Raw genomic sequence first — 22,288 nt, forward strand, 5'->3', positions numbered from 1 at the left:
TGCCTCAGAATGGTGGAAAGGATTTGTATGTGAAGGGTTCTTCCAAACCAGATGACAGTAGTTTTAATAGAGGTCACATTTTGGGTCTAAACTGAAGAGCTTAACTCCCCATATTAAAAGTTAAAAAATGCTAAAACAATTCCACTAGTTTTCTTCATTTATTCTTCTATTAGCAGGGGTGTTGCTTGAGAACAGGATGGATGTTTGTTTATAAATGTTTGACGGTATATATAGTTATACAAACATTGAAGTTAGGTCTTCAAGTGGATGATTACATAATAGGAAGATTCACTTTAGAAATAACCTGTTTTTACACAAGTGTCCTTCACCTTTAAAATGTCAATTAGTTTGTGAGACTGAAGTAGCTCCTTAAATAACTAAGTGCAGAATTTGCTACTAAAACATTTTTGAAATTATTTTTCAGATGCAACAAATTAGTTTTACCTCTCTTTGGTGGTCGAACATGGTATGTTAAGTCATTGATGATCAGTTTGAAGTCATCCAGCAGGAGGAGGTCTATGCCAGTTGAAGAGGCTACTCGTGTACCATCTGAAAGACAAATCACAGATGGACTGATTAAGAATTAGGAAGAAAATATTCACCTGTGTTACTGCAGTTAAAGAAGAAGCTGACATTGTTACTTATACAATTTCTGGACTAAGAAAGTATTCAGGAACTCTAATGATTTCCTAGTAGCCAGTACTCTGCCATACCATTCAAGATCTCCCGGTTTATATTCCTGACTTGGCAAGGACTGAGTCGGTTTCTGAATCGTTTATAGAAGAAAGTAATCCTTCAGTAGCTTGTGTGGTCTAGTAACTAGGACTTTCAGGAGCCAGTCATGTCTTGCTGTCTAACATGCTACCATGTTCTGCAATAGTACAGACATTGGATGCCCTGTATCTAATCATTTGAGCACTGCAAATCTGCGGATATGTGCTTTATATCTGTGGACTATGTTTGCAGACTGGATGCAGATACAAATTTATCCGCGAGGGGTTCTACTAATCATGCTGGTGTAAAATATGATTACTTCCACCCTCTATGTAAGAAGCAACAACAGCTTTGACACCTCAAACCCAGAGGGTTCCTTCTTTTTGGATTTCCTATCAAAGACTTTCTAGAAATATATCTAATTCTATGTGTCATCAGTCTGTGACCACACAGTAAAAAACGGTTACCTACCTTTCATAACTGTTGTTCTTCAAGATGTGTTGTTTGTGTCCATTCCAAGTAGGTGTGCGCGCGATCGTCGGAAGGTTTTTCCCCTAATGGTACCCGTTGAGTCAGTTGTGGAGCCCCCTGGAGTGGCACCTTCATGGCTGTATATATAGGTCTCTGCTGACCTGCCACCTCTTCAGTTCCTTCTTGCCAGATATTCCAACAGAGGGGAGGTGGGTGGGTCTTGGAATGGACATGAGCAACACATCTCAAAGAACCGTTACGAAAGGTAGGTAATCATTTTTTCTTCAAGTGATTGCTCATGTCAGTTCCAAGTAGGTGACTCCTGATGGGCCCTAATGTCCATGGCAGGCAATGTGGTGCATGTCCCCACCACTGCCTCATCAGGGGAGGAAGAGGATGACCCCTTTGGTGGCACAGGGTCTTCCAGACCCTCCAGCTCATGGCGGGGGGATGGGAGGAGGGATGCCTGCCCCTGCAGATTTTGTACCTGTCAACTTTCACCCAGGCACTTAAGATAGGAATTGTGTGGTCCCCCTTTGGACATAGGCTTAAGAAATGACCCACACCACTTGAAGCCCTGAGACCGAAGCATGCCCCAGTCATGGGGAAGGGGTTATTGTGGGGGTGACCCCCAACGTAAACCTAACTAACTTATATTAAACTACAACTAAGCTACATATAAACTGTTTACAGATAAACAAGAAAGACAACCAGTAGGGAAGCACTTGCAAATGCAAGAATGAGAGCTGCTCCAATGACTGTCACTGGTGGTAAGAAGGCATCTATATACATGCCACGAAAGCGCTACTCCAGGGGTCTCCACTGCCAACCAGATGGGTACCGCTAGGGGAAAAACCTTACAACGATAATGCACACAGCACGCACATATCTACTTGGAATGGATATGAGCAATCACTAGAAGAAGAACAACTGTTTTAAAGCTGTGGTGGTACATACACCATAGGTGATCTAAGCACAGTACTTGAGTGTACTTTGCTCTATGAACACTCCTCCTCCTTGCAAATTGATTAGAGGGCTCCAGTTGTGTCACTAGCAGCTTCTTTAAATAATCAGGTTTTTTTAGTACGCTCCTGCCATGCCTTCAGTCTAGACATTAGGGTAACCACTACCAGGACTTACAGTGGCCATAAGGCAGCTTAGCTGAGCAACTGTACTTTGCGTGATTAATAAAACTTGTTTGGAGGCAGGGCACAGGCTATCTACACAAGTTCATGAGGGAGCATCTCTATAAAGCAAAACCATTTGTTTGTTAAACAGAATTTCAATTGATCGAATACTTTAGATTGTAGGGTTTAAAAATATATTTAAAGAAAAAAATACTGAACAGCAGCAGACCCTTTCTACTCTTCCTGGAATGATTTAATTTTGTGAAGAGCATAGCAAGGAAAAAAAGTGATTCTTCTCAGACTTCTTTCAATAGAACGTCTCCATGGGTGGTCTCTCATACTTGGATGCTGGTGCCACTAGTAAGCATGGATTTACAAAAAAAGTCCTAATTTTCACAGTGAGAAAATATCAACACCTTTCTAGATATTTGAATCTGATAGGCAGGAAGAGGGAAAACAAGTTAAATAATAGATGTTTATATTTCTATTTTCACGTTAGTTTTTTAAACTGCCCCATGGTACATGGATTTATCTTTTTTGCTAAAAGGATTCTCATTCAGAGGTATTAATGTGAAACTCCTCTTTGCCACTTTGACATCCTCAATCATTAAACTCCCAAATACCTATGCAACTTCTAAAAATGAGGTTGTTTGAGCTGTTACATTCACACAGTTACAGTAACTAATGCCGAAGCAAGGGCCAGCGTGCTCCTGCTCCACGTAATTTTCATTATGAATCACTTTTTTGAGAGTGAGATGCGAAGGTAAGAAGGAAACTATAGCTATAGCAAGAAGAAGTTTCAAAGGTGAAGCTTGGTGTTAGAAATGTCCCCTCTCCCTCCACATCACGGTCAAGCCTGTCCATGAAATATATTAGCATGCACTCAGAGAACTAATAGAATATTACCTATGTTGGAGGCTGCACTTCCACAGGTAAACATGTTCAAGACATTACTTTTAAAAAAGTTTGAAGTCTGAAAAGGTGCTATAGTTGAATGGAATAAGGTGATTTGGGTAGTCCATTTGTTTGCATAAATAACCGTACCTGGGGAGTAGATTGCGACCCGGTCAATTCCCCGGTCCTCTGCCTGCAGCTGTTGTAAGAACACTCCAACAGAGTCTGAGATAGGTTTAAGCGTGAACTGGCAACGCTCGCGCCGGGATGGAAGATTCACAGAAATCACAGGTAATCCATTTTGGTAAACAACTGTCACATCTAGAGAAAAGAATATTAGACTCAAGACAGACCATTTCCAAATATGCAGTATAAGGAAAAAAATACCTTGTGTAACAATCTTGTATCTGTCCCATGAAGACATGGCAGGGATGCTCCAATTTTTTAATTATTTATTACTATACAGACAGCCTTATCAATCTTCGTGTTGAAGGATATCTGAAGTTCTCCCTCCCCACAAGTTCACAACATCTATTAACTTTCTGGTGCTTTGTTGGAAAGTCTTAAAGTGGAGTGTGATTCTTAGAGATACGATGAAAGTGTAGCTATTGGACAAAAGTGCATGGTAATAAATAGCAGCAGTGATAAAAAAATGTTCTTAATCTAAGCACCAAACATTTGGTACTTTGCAAGACAAAAAAAGATGGTCTTTCAGATTGTAATCTCTGAAATAAAGACAGATCATACCCTAGGAGACCCAGCAAAAGGACATACTTTAGATAAATTATGTTTTTACTCTGATTAATTAAATTTTTCCCTATTTGTGTTGAATGAATAAATCACCCTTAAGTAGGACCAATAAGAGGACAGTCAGAATTCTGAAATCACAGAGACAGTATTCCATCAGTTTTATAAGCTAGAAGGTATTCTGTCTAATGCTATATCACTCATACATAGAAAAGGGAAGGGGAGAAAAGACAACACTTACACTGACAATTATTCCATAGGCTAAGCTAGAGATAAAGGAATTCTCAATTTCTTAAGTGTTCTGAGGTGCATTTTCACACAGGTGCATGAGGATTTCTGTGCAAATCATATAATTCCTCGTCCCAAACGTAAGTTAAACAAGTTATTTTATTATTTGCATGATCACAGCATCCACATTGTGCTAGGGGCTGTCCACATATAAAAAGACAGTCCCTGCTCCAACAGCTTACACTCTAAAATGAGCAGATGAAATTAGAGAGGGATAAAATAAAGCTGCCTACCTACCCATTATTAGTTGGTCAAGTTTTCCAAGTAACAGTTGCTGACTAACAAAGTATGGGAATACAGAAGGTTAGCACTATATATCTTTAAAAATATGCAAAACTTTATGTTCTTTGAATTTTTATGTTAGGAAAAAATGAAAATGTTATCTTTTGTTGATTGCATAGTATTTACCATGTCTGAAGATAAAATCCAGGCACCTATAGTACACTCTATCTAGTCCAACATTAGTTTATCAGTATCTCAGGCCTGCAAAAAAACCTGCACTTATTTAACAAAATCATTTTCGAAATAAATTTAATTAAATTGGTGTTACTGTTCTTAAATCAGTTTAAGGACTGCTAAAATCAAAACTGATTTAGCAGTGTCTACACAAGGGAGAGATGCACTGATTTAAGTGAAGCTATTTAGAAAGGGATGTAGTTAAGTTGATGCAATTTCTATGTGCAGATCAGTATACAGACAGTTGTGCTGCGGACATGCCTTGCACTACTGTTCACAGGCTTGCTGCAAAATGATCATCCTGCCTGTATTACTCATCCTTTCAAACTATTAGGACTGAAACTGGGACCATACTCCTTTAGAAATATCAGTAGGAGACATGCCAAAAAAACCCATACAAACTGAACAGTATATCATAAGTAAGTGGAGCAGAAAACTGCATACAATGGAAGGTTAATGTTGCATTAGCATGTGTGGAATTAAAATACGAAAGGAAGCCATGGAACTAAGTCTGCACAGCAACAATCTAGATTCAAGACAAACGAATACCTGTGAGTGAATGCAATGAATCGCACCTAGGTAAAGGGGCAAACAGAACTACATATGCAAGAATTGCAGCTTCTAATGCTAAGCTGCATCTTTAAGAAGGGTAATAAAGACTTAAGCCAAGGGGACAGTATGGCAACCAGAAGCACCTATAAGGCATGTTTAAATTCCATAACAAAGTTATATATAACCTCAGTTTCATAGTTATCATGTGTGTTTGAGGAAACTCTGCATCTAAAGTGCAGGTCCATACATTGTAATTCAGTACAATGACAAGGTGTGCTCACCTGCGGTGATAGTACAAAGTCAAAAAGAGCCCCCAAAATATTAAGGAACTAGTAGCTGTAATTGAATGCTGCCTCTGGGAAACAAATCAAAATACTCAACCAGAATATTACAAAAACTTGATTAAATGAATATTCATCTGCCAAAAGAGTGAAGCACTAGGTTACAGAGAATAACTCAGACCTGTATACCATTTTGATTTATATCATTTGACATAAAATCTTAGGAGAAACAAAATAATGCAACATATAAAATTCCAGAGATGAAAAACCCGGGATAATAGTATTATCCCTGAAAAATATATTGGGTTTTTTTTTGTTTTTTTTTAAACACATTGCACAAAGCAAGGGCTGATTTGTAAGGTAACAAAACTGTTTCAGGAATTCAGAAAAATGATTTTAGTCCTGACATTTTAGCAAAATGTCAACCATAATTTAACAATACCACAAACTCTCCACTGAAGTTGCATGATCTGGTTCTCAGGCTGGATTCATAGAACTACTGTAAGAACACACCACCTTTCCTTCTCTTTAATGCTAGTTCATGCTCTAGAGAACGTAAGTTTACTTATCCAAGCTAACAGGTCATGTGGCTAAATTCCTTGGCCTTTGCTGAAGCTCTTCTTTGAGAGAAGCAGAGTTTGTGTCTTTCTATTCCAATAAGCAATTGAGAGCCTCCATTTATAACTCCCAATGGTTTGAGATCTGTCTATGGATCAGAGCCTGCATTAAACTGCTCGGATTTCTATAGTAACATTTATTTTGCTACTTTTTATTCAGCTCTCTGACTTACAGTGAACCTCATCAGGGTACTTGGAGATCTACAACTTGAATTTTAAAACACTCAATTTATACCATTACAGGTTCAATACTGTGTTTTATTTTATGTGGTCTGATGAAAAAATGCAAGTGGTTGTTGATTATGTAATCTATATGCAGAGTGTCAGTTCTTCAAAGTAAACTCGTTACTCTGGCCTGGTCTACACTACGCGTTTAAACCGGTTTTAGGAGCGTTAAACCGATTTAACGCCACACCCGTCCACACTAAGAGGCCCCTTATATCGATTTTAATGGCTCTTTAAATCGGTTTCTGTACTCCTCCCCGACGAGAGGAGTAGCGCTAATATCGGGATTAACATATCGGATTAGGGTTAGTGTGGCCGCAAATCGACGGTATTGGCCTCCGGGCGGTATCCCACAGTGCACCACTGTGACCGCTCTGGACAGCATTCTGAACTCTGATGCACTGGCCAGATAAACAGGAAAAGCCCCGCGAAGTTTTGAAATTCATTTCCTGCTTCCCCAGCGTGGAGAGCTCATCAGCACAGGTGACCACGCACAGCTCATCTGCACAGGTAACAATGCAGTCTCCTGAGAATCGAAAAAGAACCCCAGCATGGACTGCACGGGAGGTACTGGATCTGATCGCTATCTGGGGAGAGGATTCAGTGCTAACAGAACTGCATTCAAAAAGACGAAATGAAAAAGTATTTGAAAGAATTGCAAGGTCTATGATGGATAAAGGCCACACCAGGGACTCACTGCAGTGCAGAGTGAAAGTCAAGGAGCTCAGACAAGCCTACCAGAAAACCAAAGAAGTAAACGGAAGGTCCAGGGCAGGGCCAAAAACATGCCGCTTCTACGCTGAGCTGCATGCTATTTTAGGGGGCTGCGCCACAAGTACCCCACCCCTGTCTGTGGATTCTGAGGTGGGGGTTGTAATCTCTGCCATGGCTGAGGATTATGCGGACGGGGAAGATGACGATGAAGAAGGTGAGGAGGACGACCTTGCAGAGAGCACACAGCACTCCGTGAGCCCCAACAGCCAGGAGCTTTTTCTCACCCTGACGGAATTACCCTCCCAACCCACTACCCCAGACAATGAAGCCATGGAAGGGACCTCTGGTGAGTGTATCGTTGCAAATATCAAAGATTGTTTTTTAAGCAAGCGTTTTTTAATGATTGATTTGCCCTGAGGATTTGGGATGCATTCGCTGACAGTATAGTTAATTAGAAAAGTTTGTTAACATGTCTGGGGATTGAGCGAAATCCTCCAGGGACATCTCCATGAAGCGCTCCTGGAGGTACTCCAGAAGCCTTTGCAGAAGGTTTCTGGGCAAGGCAGCCTTGTTCCGTCCACCATGGTAGGACACTTTACCACGCCATGCATGTAGCAAGTAATCAGGTATCATTGCATGGCAAAGTATAGCTGCGTATGGTCCCGGTGATTGCTGGCATTCAAGAAGCATCCATTCTTTATCTCGCTGTGTTATCCTCAGCAAAGTGATATCGTTCAGGGTAACCTGGTTGAAAATCAGGAATTTAAGTAAGGGGGATGGCCATTTTCCTACTGGGTTCGTGGACTGCAGCACCTTAAAAGAAAACCCTTTCCTGCACGTAGCCAAGCGGGGGGAGGGGAGGAGTGAAATGCCAATGATCTTTTTCGTGTTTGGTCAGTGGGGATCTTCCCCAAGCTACCAGACAGGCAGTGGGGAGCGGGGGAAAGGGTGTTGATTAGCAGGGAGCTAGCATGGTATTAGCCATGCGTTAGGGGGAGGGGTAAATCACTGCAGAAGCCGAAAGACAGTGGCTTACCATGGCCGCATGCAAGCTGAATTCTGATGCCCGGACCTGTGTCTGTGAGATCTCTAACCCCAGAGCTGCAGGCACTCAGTATTAAGATGAAAAATGCGACCTTGTAGGGAAATCACATGTGCTATGTAAGGTGAATAGTGCTGTTCACTGTGAAAGAGTATAACCATTGTTCTGTAAAATGTATCTTTTTAAATACTTCTCTCCCTCATGCAGCTGCAAATTTTTCAAGCCTCCCTACTCCATCCCAAAGGCTAGCCCAGATAAGGGGGAGGAAAAAGAAGGCGCAAGATGAAATGTTCTCGGATATTATGGAAGTTACACGCAAGGAAAGAGCTCATCTGAATGAGTGGAAGGACGTGGTATCAAATTACAGGAAAGATGCCAGTGAACGTGAGGACAGGAGAGACACCCGAGATGAGAGGTGGTGGCAGGAAGACCGGCAGGAAAATCAGCGGTGGCGGGATGCAACTCTGGGGCTGCTGCGTGATCAAACTGACATGCTCTGGTGTCTGGTGGAGCTTCAGGAATGACAGCAGGATCACAGAGTGCTGCTGCAGCCCCTGTATAACCACCCTCAACCCTCACCATGTTCCACATCCTCTTCACCCAGACGTGTAAGAACGCGTGGGGGGAGGCTCCGTGCACCCACCCACTCCACCACCGTGGACAGCCCAACCAGAAGGCTGTCCGTTACTGTGAAATTTTTTTACTGCCCTTCTCCATCCCTCCTATCCTCCTCCCAAACCACACCCTTACTTCTCTCCCTCTTTTTATAATGAATTAATAAATAAATCATGATTTTTAAAATATAGTGCCTTTATTTGCATAAGTAAGCTGTACTCGAAGGGGGAGGGTGAATTGCTTACAGGGAATCAAGGTCAATCAAGCAAGGTCAATCAAGGGGGGTGGGTGTTCATCAACAAACACAGCAGTCACACTGTACCCTGGCCATTGATGAAGCTCGTTTTCAAAGCTTCTCTGATGTGCACCGCTTCCAGGTGTGCTCTTCTAATCTCCCTGGTGTCTGGCTGCGCGTAATCAGCGGCCAGGTGATTTGCCTCAGCCTCCCACCCCGCCATAAAGGTCTCCCCCTTACTCTCACAGAGATTGTGGAGAATACAGCAAGCAGCAATAACATAGGGGACATTGGTTTGGCTGAGGTCTGAGCGAGTCAGTAATGTGCGCCAGCGCACCTTTAAACGGCCAGATGCACATTCCACCACCATTCTGCACTTGCTCAGCCTGTAGTTGAACAACTCCTGACTACTGTCCAGGCTGCCTGTGTATGGCTTCATGAGCCATGGCATCAAGGGGTAGGCTGGGTCCCCCAAGATAACAACAGGCATTTCAATATCCCCAACTGTTATTTTCTGGTCTGGGAAGTAATTCCCTTGCTGCAGCCGTTTAAACAGAGTAGTGCTTCTGAATACGCGAGCGTCATGAACCCTCCCTGGCCATCCCACGTGGATGTTGGTGAAACGTCCCTTGTGATCCACCAGTGCTTGCAGCACCATTGAAAAGTACCCCTTCCGGTTTATGTACTGGGTGCCCTGGTGCTCCACCAAGATAGGGATATGGGTTCCATCTATCGCCCCCCCACAGTTAGGGAATCCCAGTGCAGCAAAGCCATCCAATATGGCCTGCACGTTTCCCAGAGTCACAACCTTTCGTAGCAGCAGCTTAGTGATTGCTTTGGCTACTTGCATCACAGCAGCCCCCACAGTAGATTTTCCAAATCCAAATTGATTCCCGACTGACCGGTAGCTGTCTGGCATTGCAAGCTTCCACAGGGCTATCGCCACTCGCTTCTCTACTGTGAGGGCTGCTCTCATCTTGGTATTATGGCATTTCAGGGCAGGGGCAAGCAAGTCACAAAGTTCCATGAAAGTGCCCTTACGCATGCGAAAGTTTCGCAGCCACTGGGAATCGTCCCACACCTGCAACACAATGCGGTCCCACCAGTCCGTGCTTGTTTCCCGGGCCCAAAATCGGCGTTCAATGGATAGAATCTGCCCCATTACTATCAGGATCTCCAAACTGCAGGGGCCCGCGGTTTGAGAGAATTCTGTGTCTACGTCCTCATCACTGTCATCGCCGCGCTGCCGTATCCGCCTCCTCCTCGCCTCGGTTTGAAGGTCCTGGTTCACCATATACTGCACGAGAGTGCGCGAGGTGTTTAAAACATCCACGATTGCAGTATTGAGCTGAGCAGGGTCCATGCTTGCTGTGTTATGGCGTCTGCACAGTTCACCAAGCAAAAAAGGCGCGAAACGGTTGTCTGCTGCTTTCAGGGAGGGAGGGGTGAGGCTGTACCCAGAACCACCCGCGACAATGATTTTTGCCCCCATCAGGCACTGGGATCTCAACCCGGAAACTCAAAGGGGCGGGGGAGGCTGCGGGAACTATGGGATAGCTACGGGATAGCTACCCACCGTGCAACGATCCAGAAATCGACGCTAGCCTCGGACCGTGGACGCACACCACCGATTTAATATGTTTAGTGTGGCCGCGCGCACTCGATTTTATACAATCTGTTTTGCTAAACCGGTTTATGTAAAATCGGAATAATCCCGTAGTGTAGACGTACCCTTATGCAGCAGTAAAATAGTCCTGACTAGAATAAATATAACTTCCTAAAGTGTCGGGGTATCCATATTCTCCTGCATCAAAAGTTGCACTTCACTGAAAGGAAGGGATACATAATTTTCTTTTCTAAACCATTGCACTTAGAGAGAGAGAGCGGGAAAAACTAATTGTCTGTAGAAATGTATATGGTAAAGAACTTATATATTGGTTAAAGTTTATGCCTCAAAACATTCAGAGTGTTTTTCAGCAAATTATTATTAACGACCTTCCTGGGCTCTCACATAATCATGGCAGAAGACCTAGATTATTTTTCCAAGCCAAAAAAAAAAATTGCTTTCACCTTTGGGAGATAGCCAAATGTAAATTAGTAGCTTATCAGAGACCTCTTAAGTTATCCAATATATGATGCTTCTTATTGACTTTTCTACTGAGACATAATTCACACTCACATTTTCTGTTATACTCCACGCTGATAGCACAAAGTGTTACATCAGAGACTGGAAATATTTTAATTTCAGATGATGCCCTGGTCACACATGTCTTAGGCCTGACCACAGTGCTGGGAAAGAATACTCCTTACAGAAATCCTCCCTGACTTTTTGAGGTCCCAGTGTCTACATTAATGGGGTTTTTTTTTCCTGAAAGGGTGTGGGGGACCAATGAGATCAATTTATTAAAACTATCTCAACTGCAAACACTATGCCTACCCTCTCTTTCAAGAATGTAAATTGGTATTAGGAGCTGGGGCGGCTCTAGACATTTTGCCGCCCCAAGCATGGAGGGTCCACTGGTCCCACAGCTTCGGTGGACCTCCCAAAGCCGCGGGACCAGCGGACCCTCTGCAGGCAAACCGCCGAAGGGAGCCTGCCTGCTGTCCTTGCGGTGACCGGCAGAGTGCCCCCCGTGGCTTGCCGCCCCAGGCACGCGCTTGGAGCGCTGGTGCCTGGAGCCGCCCCTGATTAGGAGACACTAATTAAAAAAAACAAACCACACTGGAAAAGTGCAAAAAGCTGATGGCAATTTTCTAGAACTGATACAAGTTGAGTTTTAAAACTTAATGGACAAAACAGAAGAAATGTAATGTAGTCTGAACAAGACAGAGCCAGAGTTGAATTAGCCCTTTACAATGACTCATAATCTGGCCTGAATTCCATAATGAATGTCATTTTTACTTTTTGCCCACCAAAAGCCGTGCACTCTTGGCATGTGTTGCTAGGACATGAGACCTCTACAGTGATATCTACAATTAAAGACTCCTAAAGAATAACATATTGATTTCAAAAGCATTACAGGTGGTATTGATATTTAACTGCTTTACACTTCCAGACACTGCAACAGGATGAAACACACACAAAGATTTCTTTATTACATTCCCTTATACTTTTGAAGTGCTTTAAGATGTTTAAACTCAGGGATCCAAAAATCACTAGTCACTTTTGAAAATGTAGACTAGAAAGTAAAAAGCAATCATATCAGATTCATCTGAAAAAATTGTGCTTGTTTGAACAGTTAAAGGGCATTTCTAATCCCATGCTAGCAACTATTTTTAGGTTACTTACAATTTTGATAATGGATGTCAATGTTTGCCACCTCTTTCACATTACTGTATTGCCAATATATCTACAGGATATCGGTTAGTGTCAGGTAAATTTATGATTTTTCTACTGTGGAGAAATGAGCTCAGAAGGAATTCTGTGACAAACTAGATGAAGTTAAATAGTTCATTCCCCCCCCCAAATATTAACATATTAATATTATGTTTTTTCAAAATATGAATTGATCCTGTGGCTGGTATGCACACAACATAATATAAAATCTTATACAAATTATATACAAGCCTGGAGACCATGGGCAAATATGTGCTAGGCTCTAGTACAATGTAAAAAATGTTGGATTTTAAATGCTAGTCTGATCACATAGATCACATTACTGGAAAGAATGAGGGGATGCTGTTTCAAGCTGTCTCTACACTAGCAATTTTCTGATAATCTTCCACAGTTGCACTAGGACAAGTGCAGATCCATTGTCTCTAGCACTGGTGGAAGTCTGTAAACTGACCATTGGCATTTTCATCACCATCTGCTCAAAGCAGATCTAGATGACAGTAATAAAAATGCTGCAAACAAGTCTATACTAGCAGTACCCTCAATTGCTAGCACCAGTATAAGATTTCCAAAAAAATTCAAGTGTAGATGAAGCCACAGAAACATTTCCTTAGGATGACTAGTTCAATCAGACTGGACTGTGTCTTCTTCACAACACCTTATACAATGAACTTAAAAAAAAATTCTCAAACCTTATTTACAGCTGGAAAAGGCCCATAATTCAGCTGGATCATGGCTGATCCTCCTATCCTCCTATCTTCCAGTGAAGGTCAGGCCTTGTCAAACCTTTACTACTGGGGGAAAAAGCCTCAGGTAAGAATGAAACTGAGGACCTCAATACTTCCAACCCAACAGATTCCAAGAAATAGAAACATCAGGCCTCAGGTAATTGATATGGGAAAAAGTCAAAGAGGTAGTTGTATAATGAGATACTGCATACTGGTTGGCTATCTTTGTCAGACCTAGTCCTTTGTGGTATACCCTGTGTGGTATGTGACCTATAGGATTGGGAGGCATATGTAATCATTGACTACAAAATGTTTATTTTAGCATGTCACTCTGGATTAATTTTAAACCAATATTCTAACTTTTATCATGCATTTAAAAGTAATGTCATGCATATACTATTTCACGTACACAATTTTCCTACTTTTTTTTTTTTAATTGTAAACTGGTCACTTAATGAAAAACACCAAGGTTTTTGGAAAAACTCCAGTTCAGCAGCTAGAGTTAGGGGTGGGAGACTGAACTTCATCCTTGCACTCTGTCTGAAATTTTAACTTTGCAAATGTAAGCTTAAAAAATGCAGTGTGGTGTGTTCTTTTGTTTTTTAAGAAAATGTGGTCAGTATTACCGTGGGAAGTGTATTCAACATTAACATTAAAAAACATTAAAAAGCATGTCAAATTCATACTTAGGGTTGAACATTTAACAAAATTACTTGAAGGAATAAAGTGAAATACCAAAGTACTCTGTGAGAAAGACTAAATGATTCAGAATTCATTAAGTCATACACAAACTAGCCTAGATAATTGCATAATCTTATCAAAATTGCACCTGTCCTTCCTTTTGTTCACCCTCCCTGGTTCATTTAACACGTATTGTTATATCTGGTTCCTAAATTTAGCTTGTAAACGCTAGTCTTATTCTATATGTATTCACTGGCTACACTCAATGTTTAAGTTTGCATATGAAAAGCAGCAACTCTCACTAGCACACTGGGTCATCCTGCACAAGCACCGTCTACAGTTATCTTGAGATATGTAGCCATAAAGCAGACATAGAAGTAGAAGTCTTCTGTTTTCATTTTGTAGCATGAGTTTGGTGCACTGGGACCTTCATTTCACTAGAGATCACCTTCTTTAGCAACAGATTCCCTTGCCTTATGTTACACGGTGACATTATTGAAAAGCTCAGTATCTGAGTCCTTTGACTGTAAAGAAAGGAGGAAACTGCTTTAGTAACGAATAAATGATAAAAGCAAAGATTGAGTAAGTAGTTGGTACAACTGCACTTTAAGTATGTTCACTGTTTATTAAATATTTGTCACATAAAAATACTGGGTATAGCATATAGTTCTAGCAGAAGACTACTTAGCATGAATTTTTGCTGGACAATTATATTCTTCCTTTCTTAAAGCTAGTTTTGTATAAGTGGATATTAGAAAGGTTAACTATAGTTCTTTGGAAATGACACTTTCATCAAACTGTGACTGGTTTATCTTATATTTAGTTTATCCACCAATTTAATTAAGATCCCAGATCTATACAAAACTTTTGGGCTATTCATTCTCTCAGCAGGAAATATTTGCAATTTGAGCACTTGTTATACTGTATGTTTTCACTAATCTGCAGACCTATTCTGGGATACAAGACTACAAAAGTGCTCTCCAAAGATTTTTCTTCAAATGTACATATAACTAGAGATCTAGCACAAGGAACTTTGGCAATGACCCTTTTGAATTCTGATCCACTTATGATTTTTGGCGGGTGGCAGGAATACATAGTAATGCTTCTTTTAGCTTGAAACTGCATGGCTGTGTTGTGGGAGATTTCAGACACTCCTGGGTGTGGCAATTACTTCTTCCACTGCACACAAATGTAAAAATAATGTAACACACACATACCCTATCCAGGGATTCTCAAACTCGGGGGAGGGGGGAGTCACGAGGTTATTACATGGAGGATTAGGAGCTGTCAGCCTCTATCCCAAACCCTGCTTTGTCTCCAGTATTTATAATGGCATTAAATATATCTAAAAGTGTTTTAGATTTATGGGTGGGGAGTCGCACTCAGAGGCTTGTTATGTGAAAGGGGTCATCAGCACAAAAGTTTGAGAACTACTGCCCTGTACAGACTTGCATAACAATAAATCTAAATATGCTTGTGAAAGATTGAGACAATGTTTTTGTTCTGGATTGGTGGCCTGCTTAACATAACATAACATTTATAAGGTGTGCCTTCATTTGCAGTTTGTATCATGGAAGTTTTTAATGCCAGTTTGAAAATTCTGATCTCTTGGAACTATCATTTCATTACTATTTTGGGGTAAAACATGGCTGATCCTTTGCATTGCCTCCACAACTTTCCCAGACTCCATTGACCTAGAAGTACACAGGTGGAGTGAGACAAGGAGATGCTTTGCTGGACTGGTGTCCGCCTTCAGCTATTTCAAAAGCAGCACAGACTGGCTCTGGAGGGAGCTGGTATGAAAAGCTACGGCTTGTTTGGTGGGAGGAAGAGGAAAGATATAGGAAGAGTAAAAGTAAAATTGTGCTATACTTGGGGCTCAGCAGCTATTTTGCAAAAGAAAGCCAGGGATTGGTTTAGTGGCACAGCTACATGGCATTCTGTAAGATGATGAGAGTGACCTTTAAGACTCCTTGTTCTCATAAGCAAATGAAGTGGACTATGGACGTGATGCATGGTTTCTGAGCATGAACATTTAATCAAGCCTTTCTGAAGCAAATGGCCACTCTCTTCTCAAGTCAGGAAATGAAACTGATGATAAACAAAAAATCCTTCTATCTTTCTCCTTCCTTCCCAGAGGGAGGGTGCTACCGTGGTGAAGCAGAACTAGGGAAAACTCAGAGAAAGAAAAGGAGCAGCTGCCCTAGAAGGATTATGTGCATGCATTTATCCAACCTTCAGCAAAAGATATAGGGGCAGCCCAATTTTTTTTTTATTTTACGCAAGCCACTATGAACTGTATTTCATACTGCTGTTGTCTTAGCATTGCCACTTCGTCTCCACCCCCACCCCAGTCCCTGGAGAAAAACTGGATGACATCACAGGAAAAAACAATCACACTGGGTGATCTGAGTTGGAAAGTATTAGAGGGGTAGCCGGGTTAATCTGGATCTGTAAAAAGTGACAGAGCCTGTGGCACCTTATAGACTAACGTAAGTATTGGAGCATAAGCTTTCGTGAGTGAATACCCACTTCATCAGACCTACCCACTTCGACAGACCTCTGACGAAGTGGGTATTCACCCATGAAAGCTTATGCTCCAATACTTCTGTTAGACTATAAGGTGCCATAGGACTCTGTTGCTTTTTGAGTTGGAAAGTCATTCAGAAACAAGACTAAAATTCTTTGCCAAAACTCACCATCAGAGGGCACTACTGTACTGCAATGCACCACTCTCAAGCTCTGCCATGGAGAAAGCCTCTGGTGCACCTAGAAAATCCAAACACAGCAAAATGGAATGGTTAATAAAGGGCAAATGCTGGGTTATGACAGTCTCTCAGACTCTCACCCCATTGCCACCTCCTACCCTCTCTCTACACATTCTAATGACGTTTATCTAGACATATCCTCCTATCTACCACAGGGATGACAGCAAGTCAGGAGCATCTGTTAAGAGCAGCATCTTTTGTTGCCATCTGTCATCCAGAAGGGATATACCCCTTCAGCCATGTTCACTTCTCATGGTTTCTGCCCACTAAATAGTGTAGTTAGAGAAAACTTTAAAAGGGCAGCTTAGAAATCAATGTTTTTTGGTGTAACAGCCACTTTAGCTTAAAACTGAATTTTTGAACATTAAATTTGAGAGAGTCACAGGTAGAGAAAGCAAGAAAAAAACATAAGGTAAAGAGCAGTATAAGTAGATATCAGTTAGGAAAGACAGAAGGAACTGCAACATAATAGGTGAATAGAAAGAGTTATGAAGAATTATAGGTTAGATCATTTTGTCCTTTCGGTATATAAATCAACAAAAACAGAGGAAAAGGTCATTTTTATTATTAGTATTCCTGACTAGTGATTTAAATCAAATCCACCCTGGTTAGGGGAATGTCAGTGGAATAAAAATTGCTTTCTCAGCAATTTAATTTCCCTTTTTCTTTTGAAAGCAGTTGCACAAATTGAATCCGGACCCTAATATCTCCTAGCCTAAAAATTGTGAGATGCCCGCCTGCTGAGAACATTGAAAATTCTAAAAATCCAATGAAGCTTGTATTGTATTTACATTATTTTCTCAGCTTTGAAAATGCAAATCAATGCAAGCCAGTTTCACTTTAGCTTGGGGTCAGTTGCATTTTGAACATCTCAGAACTGTGTTTGGATGGTGAACAAAAGAGAAACGGTCATTTTAAAAGTCTGTCTGAATTTAAAATAAATGAATTCTACTGGGCTGGAAAAATCTCTCTTTTACAAAAAAAGTCTACATTTTGGGCCAAATTTAAAATTGCAGTGTCCCTTTAACATTTGAAAATAGCAAGTCTGACTAAAAGCAAAAGATGGTTAGGAATGAAGATCTGGATATTTAATCTGACTGTGAGATCCCAAGAGGAATATTGAATGTCCACTGTTTGAGCTACCAAGCAAAATCAGCCCACTAAGTTATAAACATGGTTCAATTTACTTTGAAACAAACTGTCACCACTCCAGATGTCCTGGAAAATGGTGGTGTTCCCCTCTCTTTGCACTTCTGTTACACAGCGAAGGCTGTGTTAGCATTTGCACTGGAAATTCCAATTGTCAAAAGCTGTGCAGTTCATATGTAAACACACAAGACTGTAAATATGACATACGAGTGTCCCTAGTTTAAGAGAAACTAAGACCCTTTTGAATGCAGTTGAAATCACTAACTTCATGCTTAATGCATCTAAATCTACACAAAGTCCAACAGCAATCAGGTATGCACAGATAGTAAAGTTGTGATTTTTTAAAAAATTAAATGTTCTGAAGACAGTTCTGACATTGCTCGATATTTCATTTTTGTTTCACCCTATTTCAAGGCAGAACACCAAACCCTTTAAACTTAACACTTCTAACCCTTTCCCCCCATCTGAAGCCACAATCTGTATGCAGAAACATCAGATACAGAATTACCATACTACCTGATTTTTGCAGGACAGTCCTAAGTTGACAGCTGTTCAAACAGTCCCAAAAATCCTTTAAGGCCTGTTTTATCACTACCACATAATTATCATAATCATTCAAGTGTTCTTTCTTTAAAATCACACACATTGCCCTGGTATGATGTGATGACATGAAGCCAACTATCCCTCAAAACAATGTCAAAAGTGGTAGTTGTGGAGGATTTTAAGCTTAGGAGGCGAGTATGCAGCAGGTGCAGACTAACTCTAGAAACTTTCCTACTTTAATGCAAAATATTCTTCAAAACAAAGGAAGAGGGAAAAGAAATTATGCTGTGTATGTGCCGAATGGCTGTTGTAAGGCAAGGTTTAACCATTGACCATTACTCTAACATGGTCCAGCACTCATTTTCACACAACACAGATGACAAGGCACCAGATCTATTTTGTACCTACACATATTTAGGAAGTGCAGGCTTTGTAATTTCTGAATCATACAGAATCAGTTTAGTTTTAAAACAAGGTTTTCAGTAACCCTATGGAAAGAATTTGGTTCTCACTTCACTTTATAGATTCATAGATTCCAAGGCTAGAAGGGACAACTGTGATAATCCATTGTGACCTCTTGTGTAACACATGCCAGAGAATTTCCCCAAAATAATTCCTAGAGCGTATCTTTTGGGAAAATATCCAATCTTGATTTAAAATGTCAGTGACAGATTCTAACAAGAATCTTGGTAAGTTGTTTCAATGGTTGGTTTTTAGCCATGAGAGTAACTGACACCTTATTTCCAGTCTGAATTTGTCTGGCTTCAGCTTCTGGCCATTGGACGATGTTATACCTTTCTCTGTTAGATTAAAGAGACCATTATTAAATGTGTGTTCCCTATGTAGATATTTATAATCAAATCATCTCAACCTCTTCTTCATTCTGAGTCTATCACTAAAGACACGTTTTCTAATCCTTTAGTCATTCTCATAACTCTTCTCCGAACCCTCTTCAGTTTATCAACATCCAGGTTAAAATCACATATCACTTACATTCATCCCAAGATTCAGAACTGGGCCTCAGTATAATGAGGCATTGTCAACAGACATCCCATTCGACCCCAAAGCGTACTATTCAACAGGTTTACAGGGAAACATGGCAGAAAAATGAAATTCTGGACCAAAAGAGCAGTTCATTTCATGCTTCACTGATCACGTCTCACAATCATTTGAGGACACTTAGTTCATATCCAAACTCTCTAGTTTTAGTAAAGTGATACACAAGAATTATATCCAAGATCAAACTGAGGCACACATTTATTGTACATTTAATATGAGGAGAGACTAGAACTATGAATTCGCTTTTCATGTCCATTCAATCCTTGACCTCTCTGTCTTGTCCAGAATAGGTTTATTGTTTCACATCTCAGTGGGTATATTACACAACATTTTTGACTGAACAGGAACGAGCCTTTTAGCCTGAGTCAACATACTTGGGCTAGGAGGACTCATGCTATGCTCTAAAAATAGCTATATAGATAGAAAGTTGTGGCTCAGGCTTTGAAGCCTATGGGTGGGCTTCAGACTCCAACCTCCAGCCCAAGCCATGACTTCAAGGCACTGTCTATACAGCTATTTTTAAAAGCACTAGTGTGAGCCTCCTTACACCAAAGTTTGCTGATTGATGCTGAGAGGCTCTCTACTGCTGAGTCCAAAATGCTATGGATACATACCCAGTGCTGCTTAGCAGCTCCACCCATTCAAGCAGTGGAGGAAGTGGTAGTGCAGACTGGTTACCTGAATCTTTAATTACCAACTGTTTTGAGGCCTTCTCTGAGCAGAGTTATATGATACAGTGATAAAAATGCCAGCATCTTGTCTACTCTTAATGCTTCCACCGGTGCTACAGCATGGGGGATACACAGAAAAGCGTCATTGGTGAGGAAGTCCATGACTACCAACATGGATGTTAATTGAGACTGTGGTTTGTGTGTTGTGGAAAACGGCCCACTACAAACTGGATGGAAACCGCTATCAACTATTTCACCTAGGCTAGCATAAGTATCCTGATGGTAATGATTTTTGGTTACTTATGTCCGGAACTTGATTTAAACCAGGGACCAAGATTAAATGACAAAGAAACATGAGTTTCTTTTAAACTGACATTATAACAGATAAAAATATGCTCACTGACAATCTTGAAAGTTTCCCAGTTGCAAACTAATCTAGCCACATTTGAGAGCCAAGCTTCAGACCAGGTGATTAGAACTCTTGAATCACAATGTGAAAGGACAACACATATTTTCTAAGGAAGAGAAGAATGTAAAAAAGGTTTAAACCAATGAGAGATTGTATTATTTATGATGCAAAATATTTTAAAAACTTCAACATAGTAGTGAATGCATACTGCAGTGTTCATGCCAGCAACCTATGAAGGAACCCTGTCAAATCTGTACTGGCCTGAAATCAGATTTGAGCCAATTAGTCTTTTCAACAGTACCAGCCATTTTTCTTCCATATCCAGTTTTTCCAGTGTGTAAAACAGAATGCCTTTTGCTGGCTCTGACACTGGTTACCTCAGAAGCTACTGGTTAGAATTCCTATGACAAGACAAAATTACTACTAATAGGGTGTTGTCTGGTCTTCTGTTCAGTCTCTGGCTTGTCCATCTGACTGCACCTGGAATGAGAAGTCCTATTTATTCCCATATGTTCCACTCCACACTATTATGTATGTTTAAAAAAAAAAAAAAGCTTCTGAGAGGTCTTTCATTCAGAGATCTTTCCTTCCTTCTCCCCTCTTAGCTCCCTCCCTGAACTCATGAATCCTTAGCTGTCCAGCAGGATTTCTCCTTAGAGTCATTTTGAAGAGTACAAATACTGACATTTTTACTTTCGTTACCAGATTTACATCAAGAAATAACTTTGTATGGCAGGTTTCCTCAAACATTTTCTAACATGATCTTTAGAGACATTCACAGTGTAAAAGTATTCCTTAACTAGTTATGTATTTTAACACATTTTAGGCTATTATGTGTATATTTAAAAGTCTGCAACCCAATAAAATGCACACCAGCAGCCTGATACCATAACATTCATTGTTACAAGAGCAACATTCAAGCCTAAAGGATGCTGCCCTGTACTGTAAAGCCAAATGAGAGATCAAACGTAAGATTTATGACCTTTCATTTTCTGGCTAACAAGGGCTAATTTTTCTTTGTACAGATTGCATCAGGGGCAAAATGGGTGGGAGAAGAAAAAAAAAAGGAGGGATAATGTGGGAGTTTTATTCATGCCCACTTACACCTACATGGCTGGAGAGTAACAGAAGTATCCTGCTCCATTTGAGTGTCTGGGAGCCGTGCTATCAGAGATGCTCTGTTGAGAAGACCGCACTCTTGCAATTCATGTGTTCTCACCAACTTAAAAACCACACCCAAGAAACTGCATTGTTCACTGTGCACAGCTCCTGCTTCTCACAACAAAGTCCAATAGACTTTTTAATCAAATGGCTTAAGCTCATTTCTTGTTTGCCTCGCTTCCTGTTCTTCCCTCCCCTAATTCAACTACCTACTGAATGACAGTTCTGCCCTGAAGAAATGTTTTAGTGTTTGACCTCCAAACAGATAAAGGTCCAAAGTGGTTGTCAAGGTAACTGAGGCATGTCTGAACAGCAATAAAAGTCTCTTAAATCCTTATGTTTTACCAGAACATAGACGGCAGACACAAAGGGATAATGCCAATATCTGGAGAAGCATTAAATCTTTTCCTCAAACGCCAAACAGCAAACTGTGTGAATGGTCTGGAGGTTGGTTTCTACTCAGCAAAAGAAGCTTCCCTTACAGACGTAGCGGTTACAGTCTGAGGTAGTTGAATAAGCCTTACACATTAGAGACACTTTGGTATTTTCCCTTCCCATCCCCTTAATTATGTTACCTCTATTCTATTACCTGTGTGCAGCTTCAGCTCACATTTACATTCCTTTCCTAGCAGATGTACATAGGGTGAAGAGCTTAAGCCGTGGGTGGTTGCTATAAATATTTCCCTGTCAGTGTGTTTCCTTCACTCATCTTTTTAATAAAAGAAACAGGTAACAAGCAAATTCCAGAAAAAGGGAATGTGTATGTGTGTATGGGGTGGGGGTGGGGGAAACAGTGTGTGTTTTGGG

General features: G+C 40.9%; 1 protein-coding gene across 2 annotated transcripts in view; it reads right to left on the reverse strand.

Moving 5' to 3' along the window:
* The window catches only part of MCU (mitochondrial calcium uniporter), a 147,911-nt gene that overhangs the window by 13,153 nt on the left and 112,470 nt on the right, over nucleotides 1-22,288 (reverse strand). For both annotated transcript variants that reach the window (XM_039482186.1, XM_039482187.1), the window contains exons 2-4: nucleotides 16,421-16,490; nucleotides 3,357-3,527; nucleotides 445-549 (exon numbers count right to left, since the gene is read on the reverse strand). In XM_039482186.1, the coding sequence (XP_039338120.1) occupies nucleotides 445-549; nucleotides 3,357-3,527; nucleotides 16,421-16,490 (346 nt within the window). The remainder of the gene's footprint in view (nucleotides 1-444; nucleotides 550-3,356; nucleotides 3,528-16,420; nucleotides 16,491-22,288) is intronic.

The sequence above is a fragment of the Mauremys reevesii genome, linkage group 7, assembly GCF_016161935.1.
Source record: "Mauremys reevesii isolate NIE-2019 linkage group 7, ASM1616193v1, whole genome shotgun sequence".
Lineage (NCBI taxonomy): Eukaryota > Metazoa > Chordata > Testudines > Geoemydidae > Mauremys > Mauremys reevesii.